At 35.0% G+C, this 27937-nt stretch overlaps 1 protein-coding gene across 2 annotated transcripts in view; it reads left to right on the top strand.

Annotated features, from left to right (window-relative positions):
* Positions 1–27937, top strand: part of Macrod2 (mono-ADP ribosylhydrolase 2) — a 1970011-nt gene that overhangs the window by 1886646 nt on the left and 55428 nt on the right. For both annotated transcript variants that reach the window (XM_063248672.1, XM_063248671.1), the window contains 3 exons: positions 1050–1127; positions 15123–15197; positions 15495–15587. In XM_063248672.1, the coding sequence (XP_063104742.1) occupies positions 1050–1127; positions 15123–15197; positions 15495–15587 (246 nt within the window). The remainder of the gene's footprint in view (positions 1–1049; positions 1128–15122; positions 15198–15494; positions 15588–27937) is intronic.

The following is a 27937-nucleotide window of genomic DNA, read 5'->3' as shown; positions in this document are numbered from 1 at the left end:
CTCATAACAATCCCAACCATAATATTTGAAGCTGTTTCCCAGTTTTGAAGAGGAGAGGAGAAGGAAAAGAGGGAGGAGGGAAAGGAAAGCAAAGAATAATTATGTGTGTTAGACTGCATCTGGTTCGACTCATTAGGAAGCTAACACTCAGCTGAGAGATTCAAACTCAGTAGAGAAGCAACTTGTAAGTAACAAGTGCAGCTCTGCCATCGCCAGTTGTCTCCTGGTCACATGCTGATGAGGTTTTCTAGTGCCATTTAGATATTTTTGAACTACTTTTCTTTTTTAGCTACCTAAAATGTGTCTACCAGATTGTAAGCTCCACGAAGGCAGAGACTTGGTGTCTTTTTTTCCCTCTTGCCTCCTGAACATTCTAAACAATTTATGGCAACATTTATGAAATGAATGAAAGACCTATTTCCTATATTCTTGTTGATTTATTCACAGGCTTGTTCCAATGCCTTTAAAATTACCTTCAGAGAGACCTGGAAACACTCAGAATTGCAGTTTGCAAGAGAACATAATCATGGAATCTTTTTAGCCCTGTTATCTCCTGCACAACATTCATTATAACAAAAAAGATATGAATTCTGATTCCATACCTAAATGAGGTTTGAGAAAGAACAGCATTACAGAGCGGGATGGAGTTCCCTCGTTGCTGTTGTTCAACTGTCCTACTATCTGGGGGAGATGATCTTAATTACCACCGGGTTTCCAACGTGCTATTGTTGACTTTCTCAATGACTCAAGGCTTCCATATGTGAACAACTACAATCACGGAAGCATCAAAAACATTAAAATTAGATATTCCTTTAATCTCTCTGTTTTTGCCTTCCTTTCATATCCTTCCTCACGATTCTAAGCCTTTCACTGATGCATGAAACCTGCTTTGTATTTTTTTCTTTGTTGCAAAAAGATGCCCCCAACTATACCTCTTCCTTTGTAAGCTGTGTGTGTGTGTTCCCAGAAACAGATCTCACATGTTAGGGTAGGGTGCTGCTTTTTTTCTCAGTTAAAAAGTGCTGACCAAAGTTTTACTTTATTGTCAGAATCTGCAAAGGATGACAATATTATGAAAGACAATGAAATAACACATCATTCTGTGTGTGACCAAGACCACCCTGATGGTAAGTATTGAGATCTTTTTCTCAGTTTTATTTCCTCATTGGGAAATATCATATTGTGTTAAAAACACAGACTTGAGGGTTTTTTTCCTCCCCGTGGGAAACTGGAATTCTGATGATATTTTGTTAGTGATAAGGACCAGCTGACTGATAGCTTTGAGGTGGGGTTGTGCTCCTGATATCCTCTTCGCCCATTCTTTTTGTACCTGGCCAGCTTTGTTTACCTTACTTAACCGTCACCTGCCTGGCTTCCGTAAGCAGTGAGTTCAAAAGCAGTGAAATGAATGTGTGGTGAGAATGAGAATAAATGGGAGTCGTCTGGAGAATAAACCCAGGAGACTCAATCTACATATCCTCAGACTATCAAGAAGAGAGAATAGAACTAACAGAAATGAAACAATCTTTAGAAAAATAACAGAAAAAAGGTTTTCCTAATGCAAACCAGTTTCTCTGCTACATACACAAAGATGCACATTGTATTTATAAGCAAAGATAATGAAAGGTCAAATGAGAATAGACACCTACATAGGCCTGTGAAATTTCTAAATATCAATGATAAAGAAAGGCTCTGAAAGCAGAGGAAAAAGAGACACTCAGGTCAGAAGCAGCTTCGCCAGAATCAGACTCACCTTCACCTTCTTCAACCACTACCCTAAATTACAGGAGGAAAAGGTAACAGTTCCAGAATTCTAAAGGACACAGCTTCTATATTTAGTGAAGTTCTATTCATGCATGAATTCAAGAGTAATATTTTTAGTAGTATAAAGATTAAGAAACTATACCACCCAAATGTGTTTTATGAATAAACTGACCAACAGCCTGTGCAAAGGACTGAATATAGAAAGGAAGGCAAAGTTTAGGACTGAGAATGGTAGACTTGGGAGAGACTGTATGGGAGAAGATTAAATAAGTGTAGAAAAGACTAGAATAATTTTTTCAATATATGTTACCTAAATGTTTTGACCCTGAAATTTATTATACATGTTGTATAAAAATGGCAAAGCAAAAGACTTTTCTCAGTAATAAAAGCCAAAATATTTTAGACCATTTCTCTCACTGACAACAACCAAACAACCTAGCCGAAGCTATATCCATATTTTATTGCATATCATACACACATAATGGACATTACATTTAACAAATACTGAATATATACTGAATAGAGATTAGAGTGAAAAGAGAGAAAAAGACTTGCAGGTGTCGTGGAGCTAACAAGATAGTGAAGAACTGTTAATCTAAATTCTGGGTAAAGAATATCCAGTTATGTGAGCCCAGAATTCAAAATTATTTTTACCTGAGATCATTTGCTACTTCTGCAAAAATATGTCTGGAGACCCATTGCTGGAAAAAACAGAAGTCCCTACTATCTCCTTATGTTTGGAACGGAAAGTCCAAAGTTATGTACCCCAGGAGGAAGAATGAGCTAGAGTAGAGCTGACTTCTGAAAGCTTGCTGCCCACCTACAAGTCATCTCAGTCCCCCAGTTAAATGAGGACTCGCTCAAATGGCCAATTGCCCAGGTAGTTAAGATAAAGACACTTAAAGTATTTACCAAAGAAAAGGGGTCATGTAGATTTCACACATTTTATTAATAATCTGTAAAATATAACGTCTAGCACATACATCAAAAAGTAGCTTTAAAAAGAGGGGGGGAGTATCCTGAAACATAGAAATAAGTAAATCCATATAAGCTGAAAAAACTGGTCACAAACTGAAAGTATAAAATAATCATTCCAACTATGTATGTATAAAGAAATAAAGATAAGACTGAAAATTTTATCAGAGAATAGGATATTGAAAAACAAGAAAAGAAAACCTAGAAGTAAAGGGTGCTTTAACTGAAATTGATAATTCAATGAACAATTTTTGTGCCTTAACATCATATTAGACATAGGAAAAAGAATTTATTAACTAAATGTAAGAGTAAAAGACTATATCAACAGAAAAGGAAAGGATGAAAACCCTAAAGTAGGAAGATATGATGGTTAAGACTATCACAAGTTGCAAGAAAAAAAGAATTGATCCAGGGCAGTATTTGAAGAAACTATGGTGAGAAATATCCTACACTGATGAAAGATACTGGCCAAATGTTCCAGAAACCCTTTGAACTCAAAGCAGAATAAATAAAACTTAAATCCACAACTAAGCCCATTATAGTAAAACTGCTGAAGGCCAAAGATAAACAGAACGTCTGAAAAGCAATCTTCAAACACTTATATGATCACTGACTTTTCAATAGAGATAATGGAAATAAAAAGACAAGACAGAAAAAGAGCTGGCAAGCAAGAATTCTGAATGTAAAGGAAAAGCAGTTTATTACGAATATTTCAGAAGAAACCATAGAGGCACAATTTATCACCAGTAGATTCTAGTGATCTACAGATAGGAAGATATTGATTCCAAGTAGATGATCAAAGACAAAGGAAATAACTAAGAACAAACTAAGCAGTAATTATTGGGTAAGTTTAAATGAATATTGATGATATGAATCAATAAGAATAACGATGCCTCATAGGAGGAAACTATACATTGCATTAAAATATTCCACAATAAGCCAAAGTCAAATTCTAACCCAGACTAAACAATTGAGTGATTTACTGTTTCAAGATAAAAAAAAAAAAAAATGTAAGCCTTGGCTTCAGTCCCCAAGACTGCAAGAAAACAAAGTTCCCGATGATGGTATTTAGTGGAATAAGTCCGATTGGCACAAAAAGTAAAAGTATCAATTGATGCTGAAATCCTACAAGTCTCAGAAACCTCTAAGAGTCAAACCAGGATGCGAGCCCTGTGGGTTTCACCACTGACTGCCCGAAGAGAATTTCCAGGCCATGGTGCAGAGGGGAGGCCCGCAGGCAGAGACACATGTGAGGGACTCAGGAGGCTCAGCTGCTAGAGAGTAGGGCAGAGTCCTAGAGGGAAAAGCTTTCGATAGCAGGTAAGCAGGGTATGCAGGAAAGGAAACTTCCAAAGCCCAGGTGAATATTGCTGAAGACTTGAGAGACTAACCCTGAAATTTATACAGGCACATAAGGAGTCCTGGTCCATCATCCAGACTAGAAAACCAGAAGATTTGTGGAGAACTCAGAACAGTTTTGTTTCCCTAGTAAAGCAAAATGAGTAACAGACTAAATGCTATTCTGGCCCTCACTGTATATCCTAAAAACAATATTTTCAATGTTCATGCCGTGTCTGAGTGACCTAACTGCATCTACCAACTGCAATATAAATCTATCTCACACCGCACAATAAGGCGGACCAAATTATCAGGTATTCAAAGAAATACTGGCAGACAGTTTTCCATGCCTCTTTCATGTTATACACATCTTATGAGCAGAAGTACTGACTGCTTTTATTATAAGTAATCTTTTCAAGAATGTTCATATACCAAACAACTTTCAAAGACAGAGAAAGTGTCTCTCTTTGAAGCAAAGGGCAGGGTTGCTTCCATTCATAGAAAATAGGAGTAGTAACTCCCTCCTGATCAAAGTATAGCCATGCTTACTGTCTGCTATAAAAGATTCCGATTCTCTATGCTCAACAGTCATTTACGGTGACACAATCCAGTAAATGTAGGATAGGTCTTGACTCACCTCAGGCTGTCCTGTGGAACTGGAGCTCCAGAAATGGCAAACACGTTCTGGTTACTGCTACTGATTTAAATATGGACTTTTTTTTTTTTTTTCATGAAATTAACAAGTCATTTTCAAGTAGATCAGCATCTCAGATCCTTCATAATTCTTGACGGGAAGCTGGAAAGTATGAACGTAGGAAAGAAAAAAAATTACTAGAAGTCAATTCAGAAATGGGACAGACTATTAACATGAAAGAACATGTTAAAATCATTATAGCTGAATTCCATATTTTGAAGATGCTACAAGAAGTATTGATCATGTTAATTTATGATGTGAAAGATATAAAAACTTCCAAATTGAGTTTCTAGAGATCAAAACCACAGTGGCTGAGATAAAAATTACAGTCAATGAGAGTAACAATACATTAGACACTGCAGAAGATGTGAATTCAATATGTAGCTATGGAAAAACATCCACATTGAAACACAGAGAGAATAAATGACAATGAAATGAGAAGAACATCACTTAACTACAGAATATTTAAAAAGTAATTCTACTTATTACACGTGAACTGAGATCTCTGAAGGTGTGAGTGGGAGGAAAAGACAGAAATATTTTGAAGAAAAAATGGTAAAATGTTTTTAATTATTCAGTGAAACCATGAACCCACATATCCTAGATATTTTATAGTCCCCATAAAGGTAGTTATTTCTAAGCTCTTCATGATCAACTCAATCAACACAGCAATAAAGGAAACAGTCTAAAAAACAATCAGAGAAAACTCCAAATTACATATAGAGGAACAAAGACAAGGATGGAGTGGAAATCTCACTGGGAACTATAAACTATAAGTACACACAAAAGCAGATGAGTCAAAAATATAACATTAAACTCTCAAAAGGTACACAAGTGTATATAGATGCTCCTTGATTTAGGGTTACATCTTGATGTATCCAGAAGTTGAAATACTCATAAGTCCAAAATTCACTTAATACATCTAACAAGCCAGTTATCATAGATTACCCTAATTTAGTTTTAAGTATGCTCAGAATATGTAGGTAGCCTAAAGTTAAGCAAAATTATCTATCATAAAGCCTATTTTATAATAAAGTGCTGAATATCTCATATAATTTGATGAACATTGTATGAGAAAGAAAAACAGAATGGCTGCATAGGGAAGCTTTCTCAACACCAAAAAGTCAAACACAGTTTGGGGACTATCTACATATTGCACAATGTTATAACTATTAAATTCAAAAGTAGGAAAAAATAACATTCAGAAAAGCTTGCTCAGGTGATGGCAGCTTAGTCTAGGTAGTGATGACTCTGACCATCAGGACGCTGAGTCAACTTTAGTGATAGTCAAGGAAGCACTAACCAGGAGAAGCCTGGCAGATATGGGAATGCCATAGTTTTTATGTTTATTTTTGCGTATTTAAATGATATGTCAATACTATTTTATTTACTTTTCTCTTCATTTGTTGAAAATTTATAAAATTCTAAAAAGAGGAAAGAAGTAAGGATGAGAATGAAGAGGAATAGAACAAAAGGAGTTAGAGGCCAGGGATTTAGCTCAATGGCACAGCATCTCCTGGCAAGTGTGAGGTCCTGAGTTCCATTTCCGGGACACCCCCTATCCCCCAAAAAAGAAGGAAAGGAATTGTCAGTGACAAGATAACAAAACAAAGATTATGTAGGGAAGTAGGAAGGATTGAACACAAGGCTGACTTCCACACACTCAAAAGCTAAAAATACTAACAATGTGCATTAGTAGATTCTAACCATATAAATTAGCATCAAGAATATCTTTGAAGACTTGTGCAATAATCATCAAAAGAGTTAAATCACAATAGAATTAAGGGAAAGTGTATCATTTTTTAAATTTCTCCTAATGTTCATACTCAACGTGAAAGTGTATTCAATAATGTAAATAATAATAAAATGTACCAGTGTAGCAAAAACACAATATATCAAATAGAATGACAGATAAGCAAATAGTTATGACAGTAAGTATAATTAGGTTACCTTTTCAAGTGTAAAAATGACTCAGATTTATTTAAATTCAGTAAAATTGTAAAGCTTAAAAATATAAAGTTAGGAAAAAAGATATATTTGGAAAACGAATATCAAAAAGAACATGAAAAACTACTTTAGAGTCTACCCAGCTAGAATTCTACCCAGAAGTCTCAAGTGAGAAAGAGCTGGTTATTTCATATTGATAAAATGTTAAATCCCTGACTGAATACAGTAGTGATGGGTCTTTAGGTGTTACATGATATGGCAACAGGTACAATACAAATAAAAACCTGTTTGAAATGCAATAGGGAATTCATGGATACAATATTATCAGCAGTGACAGAACAAATAGACTAAAAAGTGACATAGAAGGTTTTAAAAATGTGATTAACCATGTAGCCCTGCTGCAGGAATAGACAGTCTGATCAATGAAACAGACTAAGGAGTTTAGAAATAGACCCAGTACATATTCTGCCTGACATTTCAAAGACAGATGATTCAATAAATGGCTTTAAAACAAGTAGTTCACTCTTTGGAAAAATAAGCTGAATCCCAACCTCATTTCTTACACCAACATAAATTCCAAAGGGAGCAAAGATTAAATATAAAAATGGAACTCTAAAATATTACAGTAAAAGAGCCAATGGTATTATTCAGCATTAAAAAGAAATGAGCTATAAACCTGTGAAAAGACATAGAAGAAACTTAAATGCATATCACTAAGCAAAAGAAGCCAATTTGAAAAGCTATAAACTATACAATTCCAGTTATATGATATTCTAGCAAAGACAAAAGTATGGATATAGTGAAAATACCCAGTTTCTAGCAGAAAAATTCAAGACAGTGTTACTAGTCTGCTAGCTACTGTAGTGGTGAATACATGTCATACATTTCTCCAAATCATAGAATGTACACAGCACCAAAATTCAACCCTCATATAATTCATGAACTGAGTAATAATGTCAGCATGGGCTCATCAATTGTAACAAATGCACCACCCTGGAGGATAAAATTGATCATTACAGAGGCTGCGCAGGAAGTATGTGATATATCACTGTACCTTCCTCTTAATTTGGTGTGTACCTAAATTGCTTGAAAAATAGTCTCTTCTAAAAAAAATAAATTGGTTTTGATGCACCTGTCATTGTATGTGCATGTTACAAAACACAGGCCTTTGTATGTGTCTTAATATCTGTGTATGTATAGCTCATTATGTGTCAATAAAAGAAAGAAATGACTAAGTGTGAATTTATATATTTTGACATGATAAAAGCTATAATCAAATTCTAATGAAAAGCTACTGGAAAAAATATTCTAACCAAAATGACAAATAGCTAATTTCTTAACTGAAAAGTATTGCATACTACAACAAGGGGAAAAAAAGCACAAGAGAAAACTGGACAAAAGATTCAGTTACTGAACTGTTTCTCAAAAGAACTATAGTAAGTATAAATAAAAAGATGATGTTGTCTTTTTATTGTTTAAAGAAATGAAATAAAACAGGAATGCAATATCTTCTCTTTTTGGATAATCTAAAATACAAAAAAAAAAAAAAATCACTGTGAATAGAGTTTCCAAACATTGCATTCTACAAGTGAGAAACTAAAAATTTTCTCACCAATAATTTTGGCAGAACTTAATAAAAAGTAAAATGTCATACTTTGAAAGAGTAATTATGATCCAGAATTTTATTCTAAAGTAAATATTGATTCACGAAACTTCATTGCCACATTGTCTTTAATGACACACACTTGTAAAATTGGAAACACTTAGAAGTTCATCCATAACATGATATAGTATGCATCTTTTCAAAATGACACTTCTGGCTTGTCTTCAGATCATATAAATCTTTCACCTTGTTCAAAATAAGATTTTTAAGGAAATTCTAATGATAGTAGATGATGCTTATAAATGTATGAAATAAAATGTAGAAATCAAAGCAGATGCATGAACATGTCTTCAGATGTATGTATACACATACATAAAGGCACATAACACTGAAATTAATGTGTTTGCATGTGTATATGCACATATAGACATATTCTTCATAATACACATGCTCACAATAAAATGATGGTAATTCAGAACATTAAAAGTGGCTATTCCTTGTTATAAAATTAGCCATAAAATTCTCAGTGCTTGCATGGCATTCTTCAGTATATCTATAAAGAAATTTTATTCCTTGTTAATTACAAGAAAAACATACTTTTGAAATGTATTTTTGGCCCCAAATCAAGAATGTTTAGGAGTTAATCAAATTCATGCTAATCTAGTTGAACTTTTGCTTTATACTTGGAATATTTTTAAACATACTAAAAATTTAAATATTAAAGCAATTAAATTTAAAGCTTAAAAAGTATACACTTTACACTGTCTCTTTAAGACAAGAATCACATTTTGAAAAGCCTTTATTCTTAGAAAACTCTGAGTAGCTAATAACCTGCAAATGATGAAAACTATATTGCTGTTACTTTTTGTTCAAAAACAGTCCATTTACAAAATGATTTTAAGTTTAGCCCCTAGAAATGCTTAATCTCAGACTGATGTCCCAGACCAATTTTTATGCAAATTAATTAAAGCTAAAGTGTTAGCTTGAGCCAAACTTAATTACAGGGGCTTCAAGAAACAATCCTGTGATCTATTTCTGAAGAAAAGTGAATGGGTTTTTGGATTATCTCTGCCATAGTCCCCTCCCATTAGTATGGATGATTGAATTCACTGTATGAAAAATATATGCATAATATATGGAAGACTGTGTTCTTTTGCTCTTTTTCCCAAGAGGGATTAGGTCCAAGGACTTTAAGGGGAGAGGGATTCAAGTAGACTGAATATACAGAGGCAAACAGAAAGCTCCCTGCAGGGGCCAAAAAAGCAAGATGGAAAGTGCGCCTCAGGGAGCACTGAGGAGAAGAGAGTGGCAGGAGACCCCCCACTCCCAGCTGCCATTGACACAGAGCAGGCCTGCATGCAGGACAAAGAGCTCTCCCACACCTGGTCCTCCATAGGCCAAGTCCTGTCTTGTCTAGGGAATGAGAATACACAATCATTCTTGAATTTCAAACTTAGGCACCTCATTTCTTCCCCCCAGTTGTTACTAACTTTATTTTATAAAAATGGAGAAGAAGAAAATATATATACTTCTATTTCAAGAAATGATTGCCAAAATACATGAAGCATACAGGTGAAACAGATCAGAAATAGAGACAAGCACACAGGGCATGGGAGAGAAATATTCCAAAAATGCTTTGAAATGGCCTTTCATCTTCAAAGTGTGTCAGACCTACAGTCTCAGAAACCCTGGTGTGCGTCAACAGCCTCAGGTGCCACCTCAAGCTGTCCCAGCTTATCAGCAGCGCCCCAGGCCCCGTTCAATTGTGATCTTCCCACTCCTGATTGAAGGTATGTAGAGTGGGTGAGTCTATTCACTGACTGCCTCATACCAACAAAGCTAGATGCCAAAGAAAAAGTCTACAGGTCCCAGCAAGGACCTTATGATGAGGTCGCTATGATGGTCACTTCCCCATATAAATAGCAGTAATGAGTCTCACTCATAATACTGTGAGCTTTTGCTCCCAATGTTACCCCCCACTAACAGACATTAATGTGATTTAAACCTAGGAAATTATCTGGTGTCACACCCAATATTTTTCCCATTGATAATGAAATTGTGGCCAAAAGAGGTTGTAACTTTTCACAAAACATCTAGTTGTCTTTATACCTATACTAGAGTTCTTTGCAACAATGTAGCATATGGAGTGCTTACTAGTATAAAGCATTTACTGTGTTGTTAAAGGATAAAGCAAAAGTAAGTTACTGCCACTAATGATGATTTGTAGAATTTGATGAGCAATACATAGAAAACAAGTTAAATAAACAATTTCAGTTACATTTCATTAGTAGATTTTGGGAAAGAAATATGTATAAAACAAAACTACTTTCACAATATTCATGATGTAGTAAGAGAACAGATACAATCATTTAATCATAAGGAGGAGAGTAAATACATGAATGAGCGAGAAGTTTTATAAACAAAGTTGTGAAAATGATCAGTCCTGCTTTATGCATGAGAAAATGCTACACACAAAACACGGAAAATCGATGGCTTCAATTTGAAAAATGAAAATTTTACTATGTGGGGAAAGAGAAAGAAGGAGTATTTTATGTGTTAAGAAAAAAAGTGGCTACAAAATCTAAAAAATAACATTTTTAGGAAATGGTGAATATATTAGTATACAAAGACCGTACAGAGTGCTAGTTAATCTTCCAAAAACAGGGAAGAAATAGGGAAACATTAGAAAAGTTACTCATTGTTTGTCAACTGTTATTCAAGTAGAATAAGGCCTGAAAAGGAGTAACTAGATCCAGCTAGATATACATACAACCTCCACAAAACACACACGTTTTAGCCAGAAACTTTTCTTCTATTACTGAGAACGTTTTTCTATATTTTAATTTTTTTTCTCATCATAATTATTAAATCATAAGGCATAAAATTGTTATGAAATATAAAATGCTTGTTCATAAAACAAAAGCACGTAAATTTAAATCTCACCTGCCATTCAAAGATAATCAGTGTTAGCATTTGAAGTACAGCCTTCCGGTTTTTGTATCCATTTATACAAACACAGGGAGCGCACACGTGTGGAATTTTCAAAAGACAAATCAAATTATACCTTCTACTGCCCTTTTAAATTTCATAATATATTTTTTGTTGTCTTGATCATCATATTTCTTTTACTTACTACCTCTTTGCTTTCTTAGTACATTTTAACTCAAAGGTTTGTATATCTAAAACATAATTTATTCATTTATGGTGCTTTTTCTCTCCATGAAATTCATTGCAGATTTTAATACTGTCATTGCACTTTTAGATCTATAGATTGTTTTTACTGTGTCAGTAAATTTCCTGTTCTCTAATCCATCTTTTTATTTCTTTGTTCATCAGACCTTATATTTTATCACAAACACAATGATATGCCTTATATTTTTGTTTTTCTGAATATATCTTGTAAAAGTATTTTTTGCCTTAGCATAATTGCCTTATATAATGTTTCAGTTTTTAAATCTCTCTTTGTTTGAATAGCTGAAAGTAGTTATCAAAATATTTGGCAGGAGACAAAGTGAAAATGTACACTTTCCTCTATCTGATTCGTATCAGAATGGTTCTTTCCACCCAGCCGTTCTGGTGGCCATCTACACTTACTTAGAGATCTGCAACTCAAAACCTGAGACTCTGTTTTTATCAGAAGTGAGTTTGACATCCTCTCACCACACTTCTTCATTGATTTTATAAACTTGATTTTGGAATTTTCTATTTATTCTCATTAAATTTCATCTAATTTCACCTAGTTTATTGGCTGTTTTGGTCTTGATTTTTCTCTCTGATATGTTATTTCTTCATCTCAGTTTCTTTCCATCTACAAATTTCCTAGCAGTGATCTTTTTAAAAAGTTGGAGCTCTTTCTGTATTCTTGTAACTGTGTGCATTTGAGGACAGCCACTCTATGTTATTTAAAATCTGCTCTCGCCACCAGACAAATCTACCACTTGGTGGCATGTGGTACACTGTAGAATGAGTAGCTGCTGGTGTGGTCATCGTCACTCTGTGTAGGGTCACAGGTGACTAGAATAGAAACTGATTTGGGTGCAAAGATTTTATATCACTTATTGCTGCATATTAAATAATTTTCTTACCAGGAATGGCAAAATATCATCCAAAAAAGAAAAGGAGCAAATGGAATTCTCATACATTTCTTGCAGAAGTGTGCCATATAACAAATTCTTTAGAACAATGTTTTGCTGCGTCAAAGTTGAACAATTTGTTCTCATAATAGTAGCAATTGCACTTCTGATTTCATACCCAGATGATACAAACACACTATCCAACAAAGGCCATGTAAGAGAATGTTTTCACCAGTGTTACTCATAATAAATACAAACTGCAAAGAATTCAGTTTCAGAAGGCATAGCACATTCAGCCAACTGCATAGTATATATCAATGAAGACACTGACAAATAATCCAGGTAGTAAATGAGATTAATCTCACAGACAAAAATGTATTTAAAAATTAAGATGCAAATGTACATATGTTCTGTTTATATGGATTTCAAATGCAGACAAAACCGTTACCTATTGGGGAGGTTCAAGCAGACCAAAGACACTGGTGTTAGGCATATTCTTGATCTGCCTGGTGATCACGTGAAGATGTGTGTGTGTGTGTGTGTGTGTGTGTGTGTGTGTGTGTGTGTGTGTGAAAGAGAGAGAGAGAAAGAGAGAGAGAGAAAGAGAGAGAGAGAGAGAGAGGCACCATTGAGCTGTGTCCACTGTGGATGTGTGTATTTCACTACATGCAAAGTAAACTTTAAATTTAAGTATATAATAAAGATATTCTCAGGAATTGTGAAGAGGCATTTATAGTTAGATAGAAATAGTAATAAATTTTGAAGCCAGAATGAAGACTGCAATGTGGTAATGATGAGAGATAATAAATGTGATGTGTCTAAGTAAAGTCTGGTTTATTTGAGGGGCAGTAAAGAATTTTCAGACACTCTGTAGTTGGGTGGTACTTCTTGATCTTTAGCAAATGTATAAATCAAATGGAGATCTTATAAAAAGTAGGTTTTAATTCTCCAGGCCTGGATTAAAGCCTCAAATTCTGTATGTTTTAGAAATTACTAAGCAATCCTAAATGGAGAGGCAGTAAGGAATTATGGGGAGGAATGAGATTAGCAACAAAGGAAAGTTCTTGATCCAATCCATGTTTTGAATGGCCTTTCTGCTGGCAAATCACAAAATAGATTACAAGGGAAGAAAATGACAGATCCAAGAGACAGTGATGCACTATGGATTGGGAAAGGAGAGTGGAATATGGGGAAAGACAAATATTTTGTAGAATCATCAAAACAAAACTAGAGTCTCTTTGAACTTGATGTTTCTAATTTTAATGATCAGGTAGATAAACATGCTTCAGTTTTACTCATTTTATCAGATCCTTTTAGTCCAAATTGAACTCAGAAAAGATGGAAGTCAGAAGGAAGTTGTGTTTCTGGATCACACTAGAAGAGAATAAATCTGGGGAAAGTATAGAGTGGGTGGTTTAAGAACAGCTGTATCTAAGAGAAAAATACAAGATGAAAGTTTGTGCAAGTCAACGTTGCTACAGTGAGAAAGCAGGCCAAAGTCTCATTGGCTTTCAACAGCAAGGGTTTGTTGTGCCCATTCCTGGCTCTGCTGGTGGCTTTGTTTTCATTCCAGGACCTAGGATAGAGGATCAGGTTCTGTTAGGAGCAGGGATCCAAGGGAACATGCAGTGGATCTTGACCTTCTGCTCAGATGCAGCACACATCATGTCAGTGCCAGGGCCCTTTTCTAAACCAAGCCACATGAGCAGGCCTGGTGCTGATGCGGTGTGAACACCACTTTGTTCCAGACTGCGTCTGCAAGTCTTATGATTTCAGCTTGAGATATACATTCCTCCCCCAGTGCCGTTCATCAGGGAGATGTACCCAGGCAAAGAGCTGGAGCTCTTTGCGCCTCTGAGCCCTCCTAGTTCTGAAATTTTTGATTTTGAAATTCAACAGTTAAATATTCTCAGCACAAAAATCTTTCATTAGTGTGAGGCAAAATGGACAGATTTCAATTTCCTCTCTTAATGAGCACTTTAATGTTCAGAAGTCAACAGGGGAGACAAGAGAGAGAACCCAGGGGGTATGGGAAAAAAGATATTACTAGATAATCAGTCTTGAAGTAATCAAGAGTTGGCTGAATTCTCTCCTGATCTCTCCTGGATTCAGTAGGTGTCTTAAGAGAATGGTTGAACTATTACTGTATTCTATCCCTGTGCTATCACTTTACTCAAATTTTTGTGCCCTGATAATGAAAGAATGAAATTACCAGTAGTGTTTTAATGTTTTCAGTGTTTTTGGGGGGGTTGTTGTTGTTGTTTTGATATCAGGATTGAACTCATGACCTTGCACTTGCCAGGGAGGCACTTTGTGTCACTGAGCTAAACCCCTCAGCCTTCTTGGATTCTTTAATATGGAAAATATCTGTACCTTAAAAGGAAATTAACTGTAGTTATTCCTGATAGTCCAGAAATTATTTTTAGATTTCAAAGCTTTAGGCTGTGTCCACCCATGTCCAATATACTGATAAGCTAAATACTAATTACAATAGCCAGTAAAGAGAATTTTTTGCCAAATTACCTGGATACTTCTCATAAAATAATTGACATATTTCAATTGTTTAAAAATTATGTCATTTCCATCTAGTTCAGTTCAGAACTGTTCTGTATTACTTCATGCATGATTAAACTATGATTTTTGAAGGTTTTGCTTTTTCAAATACAGCATAAAGCTGTCGTCATGCATATCACATCTCTTTTATTTTTGCAATCACTGTTCTTAACAGGACAAGAAAATGATTCAATGAAGAATGAAATAAAACTTGATGCAGAATCCCAGAGCTCATATATGGAAACTGAAGGTACCGAAACCAGAATATATTGTTATCAGAAGAGTAAGATGAAGCTGTGAACTGTGACTGCTGTATAAAAAGTGTGAGTGGTGGTAGTGGTGTGTGTGTGTGTGTGTGTGTGTGTGTGTGTGTGTGTGTGAGTGTGTAGGCAATGATTCCTGGAGGTGGTGAAAGTGTTCTGCTTTGTGAACCTTCTGAAACTTAGTGGAATGAGAAAGAGCTTTAACTTTCTATGCTGTAATCACTGTTTTCTCAGCGATTCCAACGAAAACACCCCAGAATCTCCTTCTGTCTCATTCTATTTAGAGCTTTCATTAAACCAAGAAGATGCCACAATTGTGGAGCAACCCGAAGTGATTCCACTGACAGATGATCAAGAAGAAAAAGAAGGTGCAAACGGTAAAACTGCTCTTAAATTAACCCGTCAAGAATAGAGCGTCTCATTGGATTCCTGCCTGGAATCCAACCATCAAAGTAACCCGCTTGCAATTGCAGTCTAGAAAGAGGAAAATGAACATTTCTTTAAGTCTGAAACTAGAATAAAATTTAGAAGTAGCAAAAGAGGGGTCTTGTAGCACTTTTTCCCTCTTCCAAATACAATGAGGATACTTTAATTATTTGTTTAGATTCAATTTAAAGCTTTAAGACAATAGTATTGAGAAATTCTACAAGAAACCAAAATTATGCAGTAAAGGAATAAAATACACAGAAAACCTGAAATAGCTTTGAAACAAATAGACAATTTGTGTTAATTTCATTCTGCCCTCCTTCTTATGATAATGTTTAAAGAAGCAAAGTATGTAATACTTATTATATAAACCTTCTGAATTGCAAGCTTATCTGCTAATAGTAGGATACAATAAATTGAGTACTTATTAAAAACAAATGAAATATAATGGTTTCTGGAGACATAGGAGGAATGAACACCTTGTAAATATTAGTTTGGGGCAATAAGTCAGAATATTGAAGTGAAGAGGGACCTGTTTGATAAAAAGTTTTTCTGCAAATCTATCGAACAAATTTAGTATTTATTGAAAATCTTGAAGAATTCAATTTTAAAATATAGAAGTCTCTTTTAAAAAGCTCAGGAAATAATTTTTGTTGCATTATATCACACATCATACTGCTCTTAAATAAGTATTTCCAAATCAGTTGTAAAGTAGTAACTTGTTAGGCTTTGTTTATAGAACACTGTGATCAATTTTGTCTCCAAATTAAAATGTAGACATGGTCTCAGTTGTAAAATCAGGTCAATAGCAACCACAGCTTTCGAATTATGACTGCTTCTTGGCAGCAGCATTAACAAAGCTTAATTGCAGAACTATGTGAGTGATTTTGACAATTTGTTTTAATTTCTAAAATTTTTATAGCTCAGTATTTTTCCATATTTATGTCTCTACTTTTTCTTTGTTGCAAACTAGGAAGGTTAGCCTCCTAACACCATGTTCCTGGCTAGCAAATGAATAACTTACTTGAAGTATTTTATGTCTAACAAGAATAATAGAGAATCGATACAACCTTCTTCAGATTCAGATACATGATATTGCTGTCTTCCATTTTACTCCTGAAATGAAATATCCACAATACATGTCCCTTTGCTTAATTTTTGTACTGTAGAAATTATTTGCTTTGTACATTCTGCCTGAAGAAATGTAAATGAGTTAAAGAACATCAAACAACTGGTACATTTTCTTTTTTCTAGCTTGACCTATGAAAGAAGAGCTCACAGTCAGCACACATATTCCTAGCACGAACATTCCTCTAATTACTGAGGAATTAAATATTAGTTTTGTCTCTTCCTTGTAGGTGTACCAGTCCGCCCTCATAAAGACTGGGATGGCATATGGGAAAGGTTCAGGTCAAATTCTGCGACTTGCTCGTAGCCACTTTGAAGTTGAATTTCTTTATTCAAATTTGACATTTTACTGGAAGAGAGTGATACTGGTGAGCTTGAGTTAGTGTTTTTCCTTCCTGTCTTTATCACAGACCCTCAACTTGGCTCTTCCTTGAACATTTCTGGTGTTTAAATTTGGCATAACTTTAAATGCATCACCTGTGTCATTGTAGTCTTTTCATCAAAGAATTGAAAGTTAGCCTGTTATGTAAGACAAAAGTTCTTGTTTCATTTTATTTTGTGTTGCTAATAATACCACAGACTGGGAAAGTTATAAAGAACAGAGGTTATTCCAGCTCATATTTCTAACAGTTCAAGTTCCAGTTCCCAAATCTTTCCAGTAAGAGTCCTGGGGCAGCAAGGGCATCACGTGGCAAGGAGCAGGAACATGTATGTGTATGTGTGTACTTGTCTGCTCTCACTCTTTTTTATAAAACCAGCAGGATTCAATTATGGATGTTCCATCCTAATGACCTTGTCTAATCCTAATCACTTCCCAAAGGTCCTGCCTCTAAACGTGTTGTGGTAGAGTTAATTTTTCACACACTTGATACCTCATATTGGAGATTTAATTTCAACACTCAAAGCCTTGGGGGACCCTCAAACCATATCACAACCATGCAGTACCCAAAGGAAAGGAGGACCTTGTAGGTTCAACATGGCCCGCATAGCTCCTCTCTACCAATGCCAAGCAGGGTGGCCTCGGGCAGGTTATTGAATAGGTTTGCTTCAGGTTCCTCATCTGTAAGATGGTGGTGACAAAAGTAGCTGTCACATAGAGTCATGGGGAAAATTTAACCAGTAACATATGTAAAGCAGTGACAACAATACCTGTCACACAGAAAGCATTCCTTAGCTTCTTAGTATTTATTATAATTTGATGAACAGATGACAAAGCCAAGAGAAGCCACATGTGAATCCCCCAAGTTCATCATTGTCCTTTTTAACAGCATTAAATCCATAGAAATGTCACATATTCTACATCAACCTTCCTCAACAAGTGGCCCCTCCCATTCAATTGGTAGAACCATGTCACGTAGGCAGTTTCATTATGGTTATAAACTCTACAACTCATCGCTTAATTTATTCTATAAAAATAGAACATGAGTGGATGTTGGGATGTGAGGCATTTCTCTCATTTATAAGTTCCTTTTTCTTTGTTAAGGTCTCAAGCTTCTATTTGGGAAATGACTATAGAACCATCATTTCTATTTCTAAAGAAAGACACCACTGATATATTAATAACTTTACAGAATAAAAGTAGTAAATAAGTTCAAAAGAGTAGAATTTACTTTGCTTTCTGTTCATTCATGTAGTTGTTAAAGAGTCTTATTTGAGGACGTTTGTAACTATAGCTCCACATTTTATGTATATTCTTGCAAAGTAGTCTTTTAATGAAAATTTTCACTACAAATTGTCTATAAGCAAAAACAATGGTATTCCAATATATTTGTAGAAATATTCTTCATGGCTCTGACAATATCAATTCTCTTTAATTACTAAAATCTTCTTAAGTTGGCAAGAGTCAATTGCTTTAAAAAATAATAAACCAGGAAAAATGTATAACTTTTCTTTCTCATTTTCTGCATTTTATAAGAGTGGAAAATACAGATAATCTTCAGGATACATCTTCTATAGCTCCCAGGTGTATGAGCACAGATGTTGCAACATTAAGTTTTGAAGTTATCTCTACCAAACTATGGATTTCAAAAAGAAAGAAAAATATTCAGCAGAAGTTCATGCTGATAAAATTGCACAATAGCACAATGGACATATCCCTGGGAGACCTAAAATATAAAAATTTGAACGGGTAGAAAGTAAGGTTTCACATATGGCAGGTTTTCTCATATAACCACATTGCCTTTTCTTAAAGGTGTCCAGTTTTATGCTTTCCCAGCAGGATCTGCAATAAGTATGAAATCCACTGGAATAACATCATTTAGGCTAATAACCAAACAAGAAAGAATTTAGGAGATCTCTAAAAAGGGTGTCATGTTTTAGTCTAAGAGTTACATATGGTCAGTATTTTTCATAAGATTTTTATTTCTACTTTAATTCAAAATATATGACATAAAAGTCTCAACTATATCATTACATCATTATTGTGTCACCAAATTTCTTTGCTGTTTTGTTATAAATAATGTGGGACTTTTTCTTCAAGTATTGCACAGAATGCATACATTTAGTCTCAAATATTTTTCTTACTTGAATAACAGGGATAACATGGAATAGTAATACTTTATTTATCTAAAACTGACCAAATGTTGATGGATATTTAAGGTGTATTATGGTCTAAAGTTGTCTTAGGAAAGATGAATAGGCAAACATGTGAGTAGGGAATTAAGTGCAAGCCAGTGACAACAATGAATCGTTATGTGCTTAAGCTCACATTTTGGCAGTCAACCAGCGTGTCCATAAGGCAAAGTCTACAGAGAGCCATGGCTTTAATCCCTGACTATGCAATGGCTGCCAATCCTTTACTATTTTAAGATAGTAATGAAGAGTAGAAACTCAGTAATGCAGCTATGAGATCCTACAGTTTCCCAACTGTGCTCAGACATCCTGGTCTGAAAAACCATATTCTGAATGTGATGAGAGCTAATGTTCATCAATCAAGATGCATGAAAGCTAATATTCATCAATACGGTGAGTGCTAAATTCTTAGAATTTCTCTAGTCTTACTTACTATATTCTATTGATAAAAATGTAGGTGCACCCTGGGCCAGACAAAAAGATAGCCAGATTAACTATATTTTATATTAGGACTTGCCAGTAATTGGACAGCTAATTATTCACTGAAGATATTTTAAGGCTGCCTTTGAACTTACATTATGTCCATGTACAAAATCCACTAAGAACCAAATCTCCATCATCCTGTTTTTAGTCTACACTGAAAATGTCTTTCCTTGTAACTCCTCTGACTACTGGCTTGTTTTTCAGGGAAGACACAATAAGTGAGCTGTTTTGTCCTCTGCTCCATCATAATTAATCAAATTCATTAGGATCTGCCTGGTCTAGGAAGCACCACCGCACAGCTCCTGGTGTGTTCTGTCATGGGTGGGATTCCTACAGTGCTGACAAAGTCCTGTTGCCTCTCCTTAAAAAGCAGCCCTTGTTCTAGCGGTGTAGCCATAAATAACATCAATAACATTTGAGCTTTTGTAGTAGCCTGTGATCTTTGCTACAGAGAACCATAGTGTTTGGTGATATTTTTGACTCATCAAAACATTATATAAACTTCAGTCATCAACTCAGCACTGAACTGGGCTTGATTTCCATCACCGTCTTGCATCTTGAGAAATGAACTACTTACCAGACTTTTCTATGTTCAGAAAGTGTTTGTGTCTAATCTTTTCAAATGAAGTCAACAGTTAGTATTTTTTACATTAGCAATACTATTATTTAGTTTCCTAGGGCAGTTTCATTTTCATATGATTTCCCTCTGTTACTGGTCTTCTTTGCTAATTGCATTTTGTAGCTGGAATTTGTCAACTAAAACCGTTGTTTTATGATTATAAATTGAATTTAAATGCCAGTCCCTGTTTGGGTTTGTGAATATTTTGAAATGTCTAATGAAATTCCCTGTATGAGTCAAGTACACTGCATATAAAAATTATAAATTTTTATAAATTTACAACTTGGCTTATAAAAATGAAATGTTTTATACATACCTATATGGATCCAATATATACATGTAGAAGCAGTGTATTGAAATTCTATTGTATAAGAAAGATGTAAAGATTCAATTTTTAAATTCTCATTTAACAACTTTTAAAATTTAGTTTTTGAATATTAATCTTCATGATTCATCTCAAGCAATAATGTAACGGAACTATAATTTTATGGTCCATAAAATTTTAGCATGCATAGATGAATGAAAAGCCCGTTGACTGCTACAATAATAATGTTAATTTGCATCATATATTTAGGTATGCGTATGTATAAATTCAAACTGTGCATATGTAAAGGTCATGTGAAGTTTGCCAATAAGAAATTTACTCAACATCTTCAATTTATCCAACCCCCTAGCTTGCTGTGATCATATAGTATCTTCAGATCTAGGGAAAAAAGTCCCTGAAATTCTATTTTATATGTTAGAAGAATTTAACAGTCCCTTTCAGGATCTCTGAGAATTCTTTTGGCTAAGAACTACCTCTGATCGCAAGCTCCAAGTTCTTGTCTCTGGTGACTTCGCACTCCAGCGAGCGCCTTTCATTCCATCACAGCATCTCTAGGCCTCAGTGTACTCCCCACACTGACCCCCACCCACTGGAACTCCTCAGGTCCTGAAGGACCACAAACTCCAGCTGTGTGTGCGCTGAGGTGAATGCTGGCCTGAAAACTTTGGGTTGTTAGTCCACCCGTCAAAGGCTTTTCAGAGACCATTTCGTCTAATAACTCTTTAGTGACCAGCCGCATCCTGGATCCTCTAGTTGTGATTTGATATCCTCTGCTCTCGAACCCCTCAGTTACATTTACATTTTGACTCTGCAGCCTGTCTAGGTCAGCCTGGTCTTCATCTAAAGAACTCCAATAACCACACAGTTTTCAAAAGTAACTTACAAAATCCAAAAGACCTGTCCCTTGAGTGGAATTCTAATTCCAAACTTTGAACATTTCATTCCTCTCTGAAACATTAGAATTCTACAACTTTGTGTATAAAATGCTTGAATTCAATGAAAGAAAATACTTTTATTTGCATCTAAACATATTATTTGTAGATACAATTCTTAAATATTCCAGAAAATTAAAATAAACTTCCTCTAAAGATTCGTAAGTATAATTATTATCATTTGGTGATGTCTTTACTGTATTTAGCTTCTTCCTCTCTTTATAATTTTTCAGAAAAATAAACTCATGATTTTCACAAATAGATAAAAGGAATACATGTAAAAATTTTATTTAAATCAATAATTAATGGAAGTAATATAGTAAAACTAGTTCAAAAAAGTAGCTGAAATGTGTATATATAAAATAGAATGTGTGTAATCCACATATGTGCACATAAAATGAGTTATACATGTGCACTATGGACATAGTACATATGGAATCAGAAATGCTGATTGTATCTGGCCTATTATCTGAATGAACTCACACAACTCAAGAACACTGACATTTCTGGAACTGGTTAATATTGCACAGAACAGTGTCTTTCTACCAGACAAAATTTACTTTCATTGCTATGAACAAATCTCATATTCATTATTACAAGTTTTCTATAAGTTAACTTCTGTCCCTACAGGTATGTTGATCTGTCTAGTTGAACAGAAAGTCAATCAAAGAAATAACGCCCTTATAGAATTACATAATCACAAGGCAATGCTAACCAGTATGCAGAGTTCCACCTAATCCCTTTTGTCCATTGTCAGATCTTGGACAATTTTTCTCAACAGTACACTGAAGGTAAAATTGCCATGTTACCCTTTTAGCCACCTCATTGTTCATTATGATTAACTATTTGACATATTGAACAGGATTATAACATATAAAATACTAAGATATTATTGAGGTAGGGCAGCCTCAATTACATCTGATATTATAGTTTATATGCTATCCACCTGTGCAAAGAACTGCTATTGTACATGTACTCTAAACCACACTGTGTAGTATACCATTCTATAAGCACACGCATACTGTCCATTCTACTATAGTAGACACATATTAGAGAGGGAAATGTTCTGAGATACCTCAGTTGTAAGATATACTATCATTTTATGCATTACTAATAAATCCTTAAAACATCACTAATTACTTTCTTACCATTTAGACTTTTCAGTAATATTCACCAAAATACTCTTCTAGACTGAAAGTGACAGAACTTTCACCATACATCACTTTTGAGAATGCATAGGAAGAAAATTTCATATTAAATAAATTATTGTTAAAAATGTCCTCAGATTGGGGCCCCATTTTCTGAATCACTTTGGTCAGCAATATCTGTGTTATTTTTCACTCACTGTGGTTCTCTTTGTCAAGTCTTGATAGTTCAAAATTTAAGAGCATTCGTAACCAGTTTAGGTATCCATCCCTCCATCCACTGATGGATAAATAGTTTGTGTTCATATCTTCAATATTATGAATGCTTAAGTGAATATGCAATGCAGATATCGATCTACTAATTTACTTTCATTAGATTATACAGCCAGAAGTTATGTAGCTGGATCATGTGGTAGTTCTGTCTTAAATTTTTTGAGAAACATACATACTATTTTCTATCCTGATTGTACTAATTTATGTTCCCATGAACATGCAGAAAGGTTCCTATTTCTCCACACTTGCCAACACTTGTGACTGTTATTGTTTAATAAGAACTTTTCCTAACAAGTGTAATGTTCTATCTCAATGCAGTTTTAACTTGTACTTCTCCAGAAGTGATATTAAACACCTGGTCGTGTACCTCCTGGCCATTTGTATATCTTCCTTGGAGAAATGCTATTCATGTATCTCACCCACTTTTTCAAGCAGATGGTTTGTATTATTGCTATTAAGTCATAAGAATTCCTGTTTAATTGCCATGACCTGCATCAGTGGAGTCCTGAGAGGGGCCAATCAGAGATCAAAAAAAAACCTAGATACATACTAAAGAAAAAGTGGGACTGGATGGGACCTGACCTTTCTGAGAGGCAGACACAAACCAGCACAGTCTGCATCTTTATTTATATACAATAAAAAGGGGGAAGTGCACAATGGGGACAAAAGTGCACAGTGTCAGTGTTTTGTTAAGAACACTGAAAATGAAACACTCTCAGAGCTACCTGCTGTAGTCAACCGGGAGTCACACACCTGCTGGACTGGCCTTGCTCTAGTCCCTGCAGTGTGTTTGCATGGCTCCCCTCTGGTGCTCTGTGTTCTCAGGGCTGGCCTTGCTCTAGCCCCAAATGTGTGCTCAATCTCTGACTCAGCTGCTCCTCACATTTTATTTCTTGTATTATTTTTCTATTGGACATTAGAAATATTTCCTCTAAATTTTGTTATTTACTTTCCTTGGTTAACTTTGAACTTAGTCTTTTTTTACTTTCTTGAGGTGTAAACTTACCATTTTCTTTTTGGCTTAATGTAAGTTTTTATAACCATAAATTTCCCTCTTACCATTTCTTGGGCTGTATCCCTTCAGTTTTACTATGCTATCTTTCCATTTTTGTCTGTCTCAAAACTTTTTCTTTTTGGCTCCTTCTTAGATCTACTAGATTGCTTAGCACATATTTAATTTCCATTTATTTATGTATTTTCTAAATGTCTTCCTGTTTTTGATTTCTAGTTTGTACCATTGTGATCTGAAAAAAAATACTTGATACAATTTAGATGCTCTTGAATTTGTTAAAATTATTTTGTGACCTAATATGTGTTCTACTCTGAAGAATAGGCTATTGCTCTTGAGAAGAATTTGTATTCTGCTTTAGATGAATGTTATGCATATTGCTGCTATATCTGTTCAGTCCATAATGTTCAAAACTATTTTTTAATGATTTTCTTTCTAAATGATCCAGTCATTCTAAAGAGAGGGCTATCAATGTCCTGTATTGTTATGTATTTCAATTTTCAGCTTTGACTAGTAGCTTTATATGTTTAGACTCTCTGATATTTGGTGTTTAAATATTTAGAATTGTTATACCTTTGTGATAAAGTGACCCCTTTATCATTGTATAGTCTCTTGTAACCCTTTTTGACTTAGAGTCAGTTTTGTCCAAGTATACCAAGCTATTTCTATTGGAAAGTCAAGCTGTCCATGAAAGCCAGAGAAGCAGAGAGAAGTTACCATAGCAGAAGTGATAGGGTGGAAGCCTCGGGCCAGCAGTGGGATTCAGGGATTCCCTGGTCGCTCCTAGAAGTGGGGATCTGAACACTTACTGGCAGCTTAGATGCATCCAGATGGTTTCATTCATCATTGATTCCTGTGTTTTTCATGTTAAATTATAGACTCTAGTCAGTATGGACCATAAAATATTACATTTATTGCATTGTGCTGGCTTTCAGTATAGGACTCCTATAATTATATGAAATTCAAATTTCAGGGTCCATAAATAAAGTTTTATGGGAACATGCAAATCCTAAAACATTTACTACCTGGAACTTCAGAGAAAAATTTTGCTGAGCCCTGCCTATAGCATCTAAGTTAACATAGCCCAAGTTACCAAATTTCCTCCTTTTGAGGCAGGAGCTCCCAAATTTGAATCCTTAATCAACATACATACACACAGACACATTCACTTGAGGTATCTTCCTGGAAACTGGTTTGTGCCTGCAATGCCATGCCCTTTTGTAGGCAAGTTTGCTTTATTAGCACCTCTCCCTGAGCCGGGTGATTGGAACAAAATGGCTCCTATGATGAGGGCCTTGGCAAAAGAGCTCCAGAGCAGCTTGTCCTGGGCTCCAACGTTTTCAGGTCATTACAGTGACTCAGGTAACCCCTGCGACACTTTATTCAGAAGCTCGCTTTCCTACTTTGGCTTCACATTGCTGTCTGATCAGTTTTGTTTATGCTTGATTCTTTATTAAAATAACATTTTAAGTTTCTTTTGAACACTGTTTTTCGTTTTGCTTTGGTTTTTTTTTTGTTTGGTTTTTTGGTTTTTTTTTTTTTTTTTTTGTGTGTGTGCAATTGTGCATAAAAAAAGGATTTCTTCCTTCCCAGGGAACTGATCTTTGCTTTCTGTTAGCATATTTAGAACGGAAACTTGCACTATGGCTGTGAGCAAAAGATCCTCCTCTAACCACTTGTACATAAACACCACTTAAAGTAACAGAACCAACAAATGTAGTTCAAATCTACAATGTAAGTGTAAGGCAGTTAGAGACTGAAATAATGTAGATGCGTAAACATGTCTTTGTAAACACAAAAATGTTCAGTCTAAATTTAGCTTGTAGATGTACAGTTTGGAAAGGGTAAGCCTAAATTCACATACTGGTTGGAATATAAGCTCAACATTTATTTAAATAAAAAAGCCCCAAAACTATTTCATCATATATATTCTGAGCACAATATTTACTGCATGTGAATTTAGATTTAAGCGTTCTTGATTGTCAGGTGCAGGAACTTTCAGACACTCTGACTGTACACAGAGTTCTGCGTTCTGACTTGGATTTCAAATGTAAGTGCCGCAGTACTTTTCTCTCCGCTGCAGAAGGAAACTCAATTTCTTTTCATTACTCTGAATACAGGTGCCTTCATTTCAGCACAGTATGTAAAAAGCAGGTAGTATAGGAAGAACTTTGAATGTTAATTATTTTTTTCATTTATTTCACTGTGAGGATTTACCTTTCAATTTATTTTATAATCAAAATGGAAACAATTAGGGAACTTGCTGCTTGAATGTTTCATTGCATTTATTTTGTGCTATCTGCTGCAATGATTTAAAAATTTAAAAGGAAGTAAGCAGCTGAACAATAGCAAGAGCTTTGGGTTGACTGAGGTTGCTTCGTTTCATTGTGAATCTTCAAGGAAAATGTCAAGATGAATCAGTCAGGTTCTTAATCAATAAATATCCCACTGTCAGAACTTACATTTTGAACATTAGAAGCACTTCACTTCGATTTTCAGAGATGTTGTCATAATTTATTTGCTTTGGTTTTAATTGAAATTAATTTTTTAAAAACTTCAGAGAAAAAAGAAATAAGTAGGCACTTTATTTTTGCAGAGCTGGGGATCAACCTAGGGCCTAGTGGGTATTTCTCAAAGACAGATTTCAAAGAAAAATGTTCATCTCCATTTATCATAATTTTCCCCTTAAATATGAATCATGGTTTGTTTCACTTGTATGCCATGCTGCATACACTTCTGAGCATAGTTTATACAATAACACTCAAGATTAAGCAGTACTTTGTTCATAATGTAGTAAGACACTAATCTATAATTTCAGGATAAAGGAGTATTTTTTAAAATTAAAAATATTGGGGCTGGGGATTTAGCCCAGTGGCATAAGCGCCTGCCTTGTAAGCAGGCAGTCATGAGTTCGATCCCCGGTACCGATAAAAAGGAAAAAGACAAAAAAAAAAAAAAAATTAAAAATATTTTGCATCTTATGTTACATGATTCTTGTTTCTTCCCATTCGCAAAATATTATGAAAAATCTTACACAATTGGAAATAAAGCTTGCGTGAAAATCTATAAAATATGGGGTTGAAGGGAACAAGGAGGGCCACCATTGTCTCCTGATTACCTAAAGTAGAAAGAACACTGACCTTCCAAAGCCATTCCTGTTCTAATCTTGCAGCTGGCGATTCTGTTACATATTTGTAACTGTGGTTCAGTTAGGTCTCTTATACTAGAGAGGTTTCCATATGGTCCCAATGTAATTACAAGCATTATCATTAGAAGAAGTACAAGTGTCATACAAGGGGAGTTCCATTGGTTTTTGGAAGGAGAGAGAGAGAGGGAGAGGGAGAGCAAAGAAGGGGGCCATGAGACAAGAAATATGGGTGGACTGGAAACAGCAAGTAAACAAACACTTCCCAGGAGCCTCAAGATGAAAGACAGCTCAGCTACCACCTTGATTTTTATACATGAGACTTGTTTTAAACTGCTGACATGCAAAACTGTAAGATGAGTATGTTATGTGAGGCCAATAAAGCTATGCTAATTTACAGCAGCAAAATGCAACTAATATATTACCACTTAACATGGTTTCTCCTAAATGAAAACTCCAGGCTTGTCTTGGTTCCCCTGAAAAAAGGACCGCAGAATCTTTCCATGTCTTACTTGGGAAGTGCCATGAAAGTTATCTCTCCTAGATCCCATGCTAAAGTAGGCAATGCTTTTGTTGTTATGACCTATCCCTTCTAGGGTCACTTTCCATTGGTTGCACTTAGCTCAAGCAAATATATTTACTCTGGCCATAGTTAGGACAAAACGGAAAAG

The sequence above is a fragment of the Cavia porcellus genome, unplaced genomic scaffold (genome assembly GCF_034190915.1).
Source record: "Cavia porcellus strain 051 isolate PalLab524CR breed Dunkin Hartley unplaced genomic scaffold, mCavPor4.1 scaffold_5, whole genome shotgun sequence".
Taxonomy (NCBI): domain Eukaryota; kingdom Metazoa; phylum Chordata; class Mammalia; order Rodentia; family Caviidae; genus Cavia; species Cavia porcellus.
The sequence above is the reverse complement of the archived record's forward strand: the minus strand, read 5'-3'. Positions and strand labels throughout refer to the sequence as shown.